Source organism: Lactuca saligna, chromosome 1 (genome assembly GCF_052625555.1).
Source record: "Lactuca saligna cultivar CGN05327 chromosome 1, ASM5262555v1, whole genome shotgun sequence".
Lineage (NCBI taxonomy): Eukaryota > Viridiplantae > Streptophyta > Magnoliopsida > Asterales > Asteraceae > Lactuca > Lactuca saligna.
In genome coordinates this window covers 16,058,823-16,071,859 of record NC_136417.1, presented here as the reverse complement: position 1 = coordinate 16,071,859, position 13,037 = coordinate 16,058,823, and the positions used below count along the sequence as shown (strand labels likewise).

The 13,037-nt window shown below is 30.8% G+C and overlaps 2 protein-coding genes across 2 annotated transcripts; one reads left to right on the top strand and one right to left on the bottom strand.

The window, feature by feature from the left end:
- The first annotated feature begins 248 nt into the window (after window positions 1–248).
- Window positions 249–3,415, top strand: LOC145019307 (putative disease resistance protein At4g33300). The gene is made up of 5 exons (XM_078976714.1): window positions 249–1,021; window positions 1,137–1,540; window positions 1,617–1,972; window positions 2,087–2,292; window positions 2,376–3,415. The coding sequence occupies exons 1-5, from the start codon at window positions 337–339 to the stop codon at window positions 3,203–3,205; spliced, it is 2,481 nt and encodes an 826-aa protein (XP_078832840.1). The 5' UTR covers window positions 249–336; the 3' UTR covers window positions 3,206–3,415.
- Window positions 3,416–7,970: 4,555 nt separating this feature from the next.
- On the bottom strand, window positions 7,971–9,534 carry LOC145002957 (uncharacterized). The gene is made up of 2 exons (XM_078962137.1): window positions 8,532–9,534; window positions 7,971–8,293 (listed from the first exon to the last, which is right to left on the bottom strand). The coding sequence occupies exons 1-2, from the start codon at window positions 9,532–9,534 to the stop codon at window positions 7,971–7,973; spliced, it is 1,326 nt and encodes a 441-aa protein (XP_078818263.1).
- Between the last annotated feature and the right edge of the window lie 3,503 nt (window positions 9,535–13,037).

The following is a 13,037-nucleotide window of genomic DNA, read 5'->3' as shown; positions in this document are numbered from 1 at the left end:
ACAAAAATTTTTTTTTAACTAAGTAATTAAAAAACGTTTAGATACTAATATGAATTTTAGAACATATTAGATTAAATTTTTTATATAGATATTTTTAAACAGCTTGGATAAAACGGTTGTCTGGATAAAAAGTTGGTAAAAGATATTTGAAAAAAAAAAACAAAGAAAAGAAAAGAAGAACAAGGGCATAAGGGTAGAAGAGTAATTTGAATACCATTAGTTGACATTAACATCACATACTCACATGACCCATTTCCACTCTCGCTGGTATAAACAACACGATTACTCAACCTCTTCCTTCTCTGCAAAACGCACCGGCTCCGGTGGACAAATAAAATGGCGGTCACCGACTTCTTTGCCGGAGAGATTGCCACCGAGCTTCTTAAAATGTTAATAACCATTTCAAGAAAGGCCTGTCTCTGCAAGCCCAGCGCCGAGCAGCTTAAACTTTCCATCGAAGAACTCCTTCCCATCATCGAAGAAATCAAGTACTCGGGCGTGGAGTTAACCCCAACACGTCAGATGCAGCTCGATACTCTCTCCAGAGCTCTCCGAGACGGCCTCGAACTCGCTGGAAAAGTCCTCGTCTCCAGCCGTTGGAACGTCTACAAGAACCTGCAGTTGTCGCGGAAGATGGAAAAGGTCGAGAAGAAGATATCGAGGTTCTTACAGGGTCCGCTTCAGGCTCACGTCCTCGCTGACGTGCATCACGTGAGATTCGAAACCACCGAGCGGTTTGATCGACTCGAGGGCTCCGCTCGGAGGCTGGAGCAGCGGCTCGGGTCTATGAAAATCGGAGGAGGCGGTGAAGGATGGTGGTTGGAGGAGGCGATGAATAAGATGAACGAGGAGGAGCAATATGAGGGTGGTTTGGAAAAGGTTGGAATGGAGCTGGGGAAGAGGAAAGTTAAAGGTATGCTTCTCGCTAGAGATGATTTGGTTGTTATCGGGATCAATGGAATTGGCGGCAGTGGTAAAACTACTTTAGCCAGAGAAATTTGCAGAGACGATGAAGTACGAAGTACGTTAGCTTCTGAACTCCTTCGCTCCTAACTTTCTTTTCCTTTTTTTTTTTTTTTTTTTTTTTCTGCCTCTAAAGCGTTCGACGAAATGCTTCTGTGGTGTTTCTGTTTCAGGTTACTTTAATAATGAGATATTGTTCCTGACTGTATCCCAGTCTCCGAACGTACAGCAACTAAGGCAAGATATTTGGGGGTTTCTTTCAAGAAGCAAACTCAATGGGAATTCTGACATATCCTCCCAATGGTCACTTACTCAATATAACCATCGGAACACAGTGACACCCACCCTGGTAGTTTTGGACGATGTTTGGTCAGATCAAGTTCTCCACCAGCTTATCTTCAATGTTCCTGGTTGCAAAACTCTTGTGGTTTCGCGCATCAAGTTTCCATCTAAAGTTCTCAACTCAACCTATGAATTAGAACTGCTAAGAGAAGAAGAAGCAATCTCCCTTTTCTGTCACACTGCTTTTGGAACAACCTCAATACCCCCTGGATCCGATGAGAATCTGATCAAACAGGTATAACTTGTTTCTTGTTTGTTTAATCAAATCAATATCTGAAACCCTTTGTTAATGGAGTCTTGGGTTTAATTAGGTTGTGGAGAAATGCAAAGGGCTTCCATTGGCTCTGAAAGTGATCGGAGCTTCACTAAGAGATCAGCCTGAAATGTACTGGAGAGGCGCCAACAGCAGATTATCAAGAGCCCAACCAATTTGCGACTCCCATGAAATCGAGTTGCTCAACAGGATGAAACTCAGCATCGATTACCTCTCAGAAAAAGTGAGAAACTGCTTTCTTGATTTGGGTTCTTTCCCAGAAGACAAAAAGATCCCTCTAGATGTTCTTATCAATATATGGACTGAGCTTCATGACATCGATGATGAAGAAGCTTTTGCCATTATTCTCGAGCTCTCAAACAAAAATCTTCTCACCCTTTTGAAAGAAGAAAGGTATATATATATATATATATATATATATATATATATATATATATATACAAGAAAGTTAATTTGATTTCTGGTTATTTAATTGATCTTTAATAAAAAATAAAAAAAACATTTCAGGGCTGGAGATATATATAGTAGCCACTGTGAGATATCAGTGTGTCAACATGATGTGTTAAGAGACCTTGCTATTCATATGAGTAGCTTTGAGAGTGTTAACAACAGAAGAAGACTTGTTATGGCAAGAAGAGAAAAAGGGTTACCCAAAGAATGGGAGAGGAATATTGATCAGCAATTTCTTGCAAGAATTGTTTCAATTCATACAGGTAAAAAGAAGCCATATTTTTCCAAATTAAATTACAAGGGTTTAGAATTTAGATTACTTATACCAAATTCTTGAAATGATCAGGTGAAATGAAAGAAACGGATTGGTCAAAAATGGAATTTCCTAAAGCTGAAGTCTTGATCTTGAATTTTGATTCAACCGAGTATTTCCTTCCTCCATTCATTGAAAACATGCCAAAACTTAGAGCTTTAGTTGTAATAAACTACAACACAAAAACCGCAGAGGTTCTAAACTTATGGGTGTTAGGTAAATCCTCCCACTTAAGAAGCATCTGGATGGAAAAAATCACAATTCCTGAACTACCAAAGACGATAATACCCTTCACAAACCTAGAAAAAATCTCTTTTCTCCTCTGCAAGATAAACCTAAGAGAGGAATCAGAACTAAACCTCTCCCACCTATTCCCACACCTCTCCCACCTCACAATGGACCACTGTACCGAAATGACGAAACTACCCTCCAGCATTTGTCATGTGAAAACGTTAAGGGTTTTAAGCATTACAAGCTGTGAGAGCCTCGAGGAGCTTCCTTTTGATATCGGGAAGCTGATTTTTTTAAGGATTTTGAGAGTGTACGCATGTCCAAAGCTGAAAAAGCTTCCGTGTGGAATCAAGAATCTGATATGGTTGGATTATATTGATGTTTCTCAGTGTCTGAATCTTGAAGGTCTGAATGAAGAAATAGGTGGGTGTGTGAGTTTGAAGGAGATAGACATGAGGGAATGCCCAAGGATTAAGAGTTTGCCAAGATCGATTAAGTGGTTGAGATCATTGAGAAGGGTGATTTGTGATGAAGAGATTTCATGGGAGTGGAAAGAAATGGGGAAAGAGTTGACTGATCTTTGTGTTAAAGTGGCAGAAGAGTCATTTAGTCTAGATTGGCTTAATGAGTAGATAAATTATATATACTTTAATTTTCCATCTTTTTTGTTTTGTATATAATAGCTTCTATAGATATTATGTAGATAGTTGTCATAGAATAGATGAAATTATATATTGATCCGTGGTTAGCATCCGGATTAATTTGAAAGCCTATTTATTTCTAGCATTTTCTAACATTATCTAAATATCAAGATAAAAGAAAGGTTTAAATTTATTGGTGGATGAGAATTTTTTTTTAGAATAGAATATGTTTTTTATGTTTTATATTATATTATTAAAATGGGTTTATGAAGATTGAAGAAAACGCGGTATTTGGTTTGACCGCCTAGTCTGGTCATGAATGATAGGAACATGACAATCCATGATATCCTCAAGAGAGAGAGAAATCTTGTAAGCACTTCTCTTTTGACAATAAATTAGTGAAGGAAAAGGATAGTTTGGTTTCTTATAACATATATAATTTTTTTTTTTTTGTTTTGTCATTATATTAGTTAAAATTTTGGATTTTGGGTAAGGAACTATCTAAAAAGTTAAAAACAACATCCGTAAAAAACATGTCATCAGAAGGTAAACAAAAATGCTATCACATGTTTAGCAGGTCAAAATTTGAATTAATATTATAATTGGTTAGGGGTTATTTTAAATATTCGAATTCACCAATGAACTAAGAAATATTATAAAAAAAAAAAAAAACAAACTATTTAAAGTAAAAAAAAAAAAAAAAAAAAAAAAAACAACAACCATGATGACTAGGTTTTACGTTAAGGATTAAGTCAATCTACACTAACTTAGACAACTGAGTTAGCTTGACAATGCGAGTTGCATCCAAGTTGCATGAAGCATGTACAAACTAATTTAAAAAGATTTTGGTGTTGTGTGTTTTTTTCGACAGTTTGCAGACCACATATGCAGATTTATGCAATATAAGAGCTAGACTAAACATTTGCAGTCTGAAAAAAGAAGATTGTTTATTTTTTTAATATATACAGACTGTTAAAATAAATTAAAATCTAAATAAACTCATTTTTTTAAAACTTAAAAGACTTTTTCAATACTTTTATAACTTTATTATAGATAATTAACAAATATATGTTAAATTTTATGTATTTTTATATAAAAAGTGGAAATAAAATGATACGAATTAATGATAAAAAACCAACAAGCTTTGGTTATAAAGCTATGCATAAATATTATAATTATGATCAAAGAATTTAACACATAATATTGATGAAAACAAACTTTGATTTGAAAATTAAAATTTCAAAATTTCATTTTACTTTTTCATTTATATCAATTAAAAACAGATCATAAATATTTTTCCTAAAAAATGGATGATAATGTATTAAATAATTTTTATAAATATATCATGATACATAAATGTTATCAAGAGTTTTAAAATAAAGTCGATTAGTAAATATGATATTTAATTTTAATTACATATTTCGCAAGGCGTACATTTGACTTTATGTTGGCACGCTGAGAATCCTCTTCTTTAATTTGTACATAAAAAATTAAGGTGAATAGGAATATAAAATAGATTTTACTATGCATTAATATAAATACTTACAAGGGTATGTGGATCTCCTACCACCGGTTAAAGACAACATATATCTCTAGTGATATCGATTCCTATGTGAAATTGAAGTAGTCATTCTATATACACTTTGTCTTCTAATTACATAAACAAATATGAGTAACATAACATAAAAATGTTATCTTTATGTAAAAAAAATATTTTAGTTAACTAACAAATTAAATAATATAAGTTTAAGAGTTAGGAGTTTCAAAACATTAATATTTTTATTAATCAATCAATTAAGTAACACATGTTGAAAATTTTCCAATCATTATTAAAAAACATTTGAAATATTAGATTTTAAATGAATTTTGGTTGAAGTGTTTTGATATATATATATATATATATATATATATATATATATATATATATATATATATATATAGAGAGAGAGAGAGAGAGAGAGAGAGAGAGAGATGGAAAATATAACATATGTATAAGTTTAATTAATTAACTTTTTGAAACGGTACAATTATATATATATATATATATATATATAGAGAGAGAGAGAGAGAGAGAGAGAGAGATGGAAAATATAACATATGTATGAGTTTTAATTAATTAACTTTTTGAAACGGTACAATTACAATATATATATATATATATATATATATATATATATATATATATATATATATTTAAAATATTTAATTAAATATTTTCGACATCACATTATATAACATATGATCAATATATTAACAATTAAACCACAATATACAACGACTGTATTACAATAATACAAAAAACAAAGAAAACATAAAAACGAATTAGTATAACAAACTTACATATTAAAAACATTAAAATAATAGCATATCTCTAAAAATGTCATAAGACTTCAACCCAACACAAAATTTGTATATGATTTGTATGCATGTCTTTTCAAAATATTGACCTTTTTATAGTAAACTTTTCACTAAGTTATAAAACTTTTAAGTGTTAAATCATAATTAAGAAACTTTTGAGTTGCATTAGTTAAAAAAAGGGTTTTCAAATGAATGTGGTTTGAGGAAGTTAAAAAATGGGGTTTCAAATGCATGAGATTCAAGAAAAAATACTAGTTTTATAAGTATGTATAATATAGATAAGAAAAATAATGAAGTATTATAATATAAATGTTTTTTATCTTTTAAATTTAAATAAATAATTTAAATAAATAAACAAAAGAAACTAATGAGCTTTAATTTTGAGAATTTTGAAATTAAAATGTAAGTTGATTAATGAAATTGATATCCATTTATTACTACATTTATTGTAATTATTATATTAAATTATTATGTGGAATTTAATAAAATACACAAACTCATAAAATAACATACAGAAAAATATTAATTCAAAATATCCGATAAATTGAATGAGTATGTGACAAGTGAAAAAAAAAACATTTATTTATTAGGGATAATGACTTAAAATGGTAATATATTTTTCGATTTGTACACATTTGATCACTGAGTTTTTTTCGTCCACATTTACCCCCTTTAACTTGTTAAAATGTACACATTTAGTCCTTATTAAAACTACATCAAGTTAACCGGTAAAAATGACTAAATAGGGTAACATATTTCTCATTTTGTACACATTTAGTTCTTAATATTTTTGTACACATTTAGTCCTTAATATTTTTTTTGTTGCAAAATAAGTCATTTTTGTTTTTGTACTCATTCAATACTTATGAATGATTTTCTTTAAGTTTTTCTCACGACATATTACGTGTGATAACCAAATGGTGGTGGGATAGGTTGAGGCGGTTGTGCTATATGTTATAGGCCAAGATACCTGGTGTGGGCCGGCTATAAGCCGTAGACACGGAGGCTCGAGAAGAGCGGTTGGGTTAAGGCGACAAATCAACAAACCCGAGGTATTCCAGTCCGATGACTGATTGGATCTTTTGCATGTTGGCATTCCAATTCGATGACTGATTGGGTCAATGTATTCCAATCTAATGAGTGTGAGTCCATTATGCATGATAATACGTTTGTTGTATCAGGTGTTTTGGGGGAAATTCGCTAAACTTTGTGCTTACCCAGTTGTTTATGTTTTCAGGTTCTATCGTTGATCATGAGAAGGAGAATGCAGGACTGTACACACTCATTAACAGTATTGAGGATACCGTGTTTCCTATATTACTCTGATTTTCGATCAGTGTATTTTGGAATAAACGTTTTTGTTCTTAATAATAGATTTATAATTAGAGAGTTTTGCCTTATTTAAAAAATAAATTTTTTTGGTTGTGAAAATGAGACGTTACACATAAACATCAATAACCCCACACATTTCATAATGATTGTCCAATGTAAGATGTCGTGAGAAAAACCTATAGAAATCATTCATAATTAGTGAATGACTACAAAAACAAAAATGATTTATTTTGAAACAAAAAAAATATTAAGGACTAAATGTGTACAAAAATATTAAGGACTAAATGTGTGCAAAATGATAAATATATTACCCTATTAAATCATTTTTCTCGGCTAACCTGGAGTAATCAGTCGAAATGACTGAATGTTTACAGTTTAACAAGTTGAAGTGGTAAATGTGAACAAAAAAAACTCAGAGACCAAATATATATAAATCCAATAATATATTACCTTTTAAGTCATTATCCCTGTTTATTGAAGTAAACTAGGTTAAAACCCGTGGAACCCATGGGTGCTGTTTTTGAATTGAATTTAAAAATTAATTATTTAATAAAATATTATATCAATAATTCTGATAACTTATAAATTGTAATATTGAATATTTAAATAATTTTTTTATTGGTAATTATTTAATTACTAACTAAATGGGAAGTATTTAATTAGGAATGAAGATTTTTGAAAACTATTTTTTTTTATTCGTCATTCTAATTGGACATATGCAGATGATACAATACCAATGTGTGTAATGAAATTAACATAAATATGAAGAACTCAAAGAAGCATTTACAATGTTCTGTCTACTGCCACCCGGCACAACAGGTAGAATTTGTCTAAAATCTCCTCCAAAGACAATAACTTTCCCTCCAAATGGAATATTTGAGATGGTTGAATTTACGCACCTTAATAAATCCTTCAAAGTTCGATCTAAAGCTTCAAATGCATGCTTATGGACCATAGGTGCTTCATCCCAAATTATCAAAGAGGTTTTCCTTATTAAGCTTGCCAACTCACCGTCTGGATTTATGTTACAAAAAGAATCCTCTGTAAGCTCAAATGGAATTATAAATCAAGAGTGTGCTGTTCTACCACCGGGCAATAATAAGGAAGCAATACCACTTGAAGCAACATTTAATACAATATTTCCTTCAGATCTAATTGCTGCAGATATTGTTTTCCATAAAAACGTTTTACCCGTTCCACCATACCCGTAAACAAAGAAGACACCTCCTTTATTTTGTTGAATAGCACTCTTGAAGTTTAGGAAAATGTTCCGTTGCTCATTTGTTAATGCAAGAAACATACGATCATAGTCATTCTTTATCACGGGAATGTCGTAATCTAGTTCCTCGGTGATAAGTCGATTGTTTGAAGAAGAAACGGATTCAACATCTGGGTATGGCATGTTTTTGAAGTTTTTGAGAGTAGAGTTGTTTCGAAGTAAAATTTGTTGTATTTCGAACAAAGTTAAGTTCTTAAGTTCATCTACTCCGAGAGACAATTTTGCACGAAAATATTAAATAATTAATAAAATACGTGGTTGATATTTAATAATTTCATTACTAATTATTTAATGGGTGTTGAAAAATAAAAATAAATTAATTTTAAAAAATAAGAAAAAATGTAATACCTGCTGACTTAAATCTTCGTCGTTGGCTATATAGAATTCCATCTGCCAAATATTCCCATGTATTTTCCCAAACGATCTCTGGTTTAGACATACTATTACACATCAACAATGTAGCAAATAAAAAGCGTAGATAAAAACCAGATCCAGAATGACTTGCTTCTTTAATTGCATCAATGTATTCCTTGTCATCATCTAATAGCCCGAGTGCATAACAGGCATCTCTAAAAGAAGAATGTGTTTCTCCATTTACCGTGCGAATTTCATCAAATGATGTTGGTCCTTTTACTTTATTTAAAAGAATCCTTAAGAAATATGCTTCACCTAGTTTAGGTGAAACTGAATGAATTCTACCGATGGCCTTTCCTACTTTCCTTCGCTTCCAAAACCGACCATTTAATATCCAAACAAACTTTGTAGGGAATTCAACATATGTGAGTTTCCGTGCTTCACTGTCGATTGCATTACACTCCATCCAAGCTGTGAACTTTGAAGCGGCAACATAAGGTTTGTCAAGAACATCATCAATATCATCATCTTCGCCATATACAATCTGCTGTTGATTAGGAAGATGAAAAGGTAGTCTAACAACAGAAGGATATCTGCAATGAACATCATATCTAAAAATTCGCCATGATGCTTCACATGCTGATAAATATCTACAATCGTAATATTCAGCTATTTCATCGACCACATCATTATTTTCACATTCATTGTTGGTTGGTACAACAGCAACTGTAGCTCTATCAGGACCCTTATTTATGTATTTAAACAAATACTTTATAGAAGATCCCTGATTGCACCATTCAATATTAATATGTGCCTGATATCTTTTCAAAAGATATTTGTTGTATGGAACAACATTTCTATTATCCAACCTTACACCTGATTTTTCTACAAAATGACCATCGTTTCTTCGCCTATATAACGGAAAACCATTCTGATCAACAGACGAATGATTAATGAATTGTTTTGGAAAGTTTTTAGAGCACTTTTTATCCACCATGCATGGACAATTCATATTTTCAGCTCCACATGGACCATGAATCATAAATTCTGATCAACAGATGAAGTAAGATCGATTGTTTTGAAATGCGATGTCAAATCTGTTGAAGGGTGTAATGATTATTGTTTTCGAATGGTATGTGTTCGATTGGTTATTGGGTTTGTATACAGGGATCGATTTTAAACGGAGGTTAAAGATTGTGGGAACGAATAACTGTTAAATTCGATGTTTTCTGGAACGAAGCCTTGGTTATTAAATGAATCATACGAAGGATCTGTTATTTGATTTTGGAATTGGGGCGAATAATCGAACGATTTGGAGTTGCGAATTTGATTTTGAAAAGCCAATCAGTTGGGTTCGCATATGAAAACAGATAAGTTTTGATTTTGGATTCGCAATTGGGTTAATTGGGTTATTGATTGAGGGACGATTCGTGAAGAAAAATGCGAAGTCAAGAAGGACTGTGAAATGTGATTTGTTCAATATTGGAGTCAAATGCAGTTCACGTGTAAAAGCAAAAATGTTCGCATTTGGTAATACAAATCAAAATTGGGTTTCGCATATGAGGTTGTATGGATTGGGGTTAAAGATGCGAAGGTGATTATGGTTAATATTAATTTCGCATTTGGTGAGACAAACAACTCAAATGCGAATGAACTAAAAAAAAAATGACTGGAACATGCGAAGAAAGAGGGTGAATGAAGAATGCGAATTTTACAGTAGAATGCGAATTGGGGAAGAAAGCTAAGAATTTCGCATTTTTATTATACAAATTGATTGATTGATTGATTTGTCTTAATTGTTAATTGCGATATATGAAATACTTATCACCTGTAAAAGTATCAAAGTATCAAGCTCAAAATAGCTTTAACATTTGAACAATAATAACCACATATGCAATATCGGCCAAAAATTTAAAATATTAAGAAAAAATTTTAAAAAATTTTACAAGCAAATATAATTAAAAGTTTATAAAATAAAATGAAAAACCTTTTGAACAGATTCGTGAAGAAAAATGCGAAGTCAAGAAGGACTGTGAAATGTGATTTGTTCAATATTGAAGTCAAATGCAGTTCACGTGTAAAAGCAAAAATGTTCGCATTTGGTAATACAAATCAAAATTGGGTTTCGCATATGAGGTTGTATGGATTGGGGTTAAAGATGCGAAGGTGATTATGGTTAATATTCATTTCGTATTTGGTGAGACAAACAACTCAAATGCGAATGAACTAAAAAAAAATGACTGGAACATGCGAAGAAAGAGGGTGAATGATGAATATGAATGTTACAGTAGAATGCGAATTGGGGAAGAAAGCTAAGAATTTCGAATTTTTATTATACAAATTGATTGATTTATTTATCTGTCTTAATTGTTAACTGCGATATATCAAATACTTATCTAGTTAGGGGCAATATGGTCTTTACATATATAGCAATATTTTTATTATACAAATTGATTGATTGATTGATTTGTCTTAATTGTTAATTGCGATATATCAAGCAGATGAAGTAAGATCGATTGTTTTGAAATGCGATGTCAAATCTGTTGAAGGGTGTAATGATTATTGTTTTCGAATGGTATGTGTTCGATTGGTTATTGGGTTTGTATACAGGGATCGATTTTAAACGGAGGTTAAAGATTGTGGGAACGAATAACTGTTAAATTCGATGTTTTCTGGAACGAAGCCTTGGTTATTAAATGAATCATACGAAGGATCTGTTATTTGATTTTGGAATTGGGGCGAATAATCGAACGATTTGGAGTTGCGAATTTGATTTTGAAAAGCCAATCAGTTGGGTTCGCATATGAAAACAGTAATTATAAACATCTATATATAAAGACTGAATACAAACCATTCCAAATGTTTAGCTTCAAAAACTGCATCACGATAACAACAAAATTAACAGTCGGGTTATTTTTTAGGTATTCTGAAATTTGATATGCTTGACTTCCAAAAATAGTAACCTTCAGATGTACAGAACTAAATAAACCACAAAATAGTATATTAATATTAATTTGTGATTAATTAAAGATAATAAATAATAAATAAATAATACAATATAATCTCACTCTAGGTTGCTAAGAGTGACTTTTATATAATGCTTGGATGGTACTGGATTTGAAGTTTCAAGAGGCCTAAATGACACGATATGTCCAATAACATCTACACAACAGATACCACAAAAAAATAAAAGTTTAGGATTAAATTCGTAATATTTAAATAATAAAATGTATAACCAAAAAAACAAATGATAAAAAATGATTTTATTAATATTTTATGACTAACCAAAGAATGTGTTTTTTGGGCATGTTTGTTCTATGATAGAATTAAAGTTAACAAACATAAATCCATTGACCGGACCCGAGAAATCATCACATTTTTTTAGGATGCTTTTCCAATCCAAAGTTAAGGTCTGTTTATGACCTGTATAACTAAAACCATTAGTAACAGCAGCCATATTGGGTTTTATAACTATATAACTTTCATCTTCCTTTAAAAGATGACAAAATCTGGAGAAATTCTGATTGAAGACACGAGCTTGGTATTGTGTACCCTGTTTAAAAAAAAAATTAAAAATTATTATGTTCATGAAACATGTCTAATATTGAATGATGAATAAAAAATATATGAAATACAACAAACCTCCTCATCCATGATGATCATTTCAATGGAACAAACTTTATTATTTCTGACAAAGTTCCAAATTTTAAGCACCCGAACCTTGATATGCGATTTTTCATCTATCTGGTCAATGTTATTTAGGTAAACCTTATTTCCTATTTCCATTTTCTGCAATAAATTTAATCATTATAGAATTGTAAGGAAAATTAGCAACCTTTTAAAATGTACAGAACATCCTAACCAATAAGTAAAACAGAAAAATTATAAATCAACACATGACAATAACAACTGACTTAATGTACTCATAAATTTTTAAATTGAATAATTCATTTTATAATAAAATGGAATACAAACAAAAACAAATAATTCATATGAAATAATGTTTTAGATTGAATAAAAGTTTATATAATAAGATGGAACACAAATATATAATAAACATGAAAACGACAATTATACCGAAAATGCTCCTGCAACATACTAACACTAACAAATAACATAACAATGAGTAAAACAGAAAAATTAAAAATCAACACATGACAATAACAACTGACTTAATGTACTCATAAATTTTAAAATTCTAAATTTTTTTAAGATTGTATTTAGATAAAAACAAACAAATTTTAAAATTTCATACCATAAAAAAAAGTTACTGTGCACATCTGAAAAAGACTATTTTTAATTTTTTTTAAAGAAAATGAACTTGTAATGTTCATTAGTTTTTCGTCTTTTAAACTGAAAAGGTAGAAGAAGTAGACGATTAAGAAGAATTACAAAAAAGAAGAAGAATAGAAATCATACAATGAGAACGTGATAGATACAGATAAATAAGAACATGGAGGAAATAGAAATATTGGTAATTCTGATTTTTGAATACACTAA

Bases quoted from the DNA above. Each gene is read 5' to 3' on its own strand.
- LOC145002957 (XM_078962137.1), bottom strand. From the start codon at position 9,534: ATGGTGGATAAAAAGTGCTCTAAAAACTTTCCAAAACAATTCATTAAT. The intron at 8,294-8,531 runs GTATTACATTTT...TGCCATACCCAG, and splicing joins ACGAAGATTTAAGTCAGCAG to ATGTTGAATCCGTTTCTTCT.
- LOC145019307 (XM_078976714.1), top strand. From the start codon at position 337: ATGGCGGTCACCGACTTCTTTGCCGGAGAGATTGCCACCGAGCTTCTT. The intron at 1,541-1,616 runs GTATAACTTGTT...GGGTTTAATTAG, and splicing joins ATGAGAATCTGATCAAACAG to GTTGTGGAGAAATGCAAAGG. The intron at 1,973-2,086 runs GTATATATATAT...AAAACATTTCAG, and splicing joins ACCCTTTTGAAAGAAGAAAG to GGCTGGAGATATATATAGTA.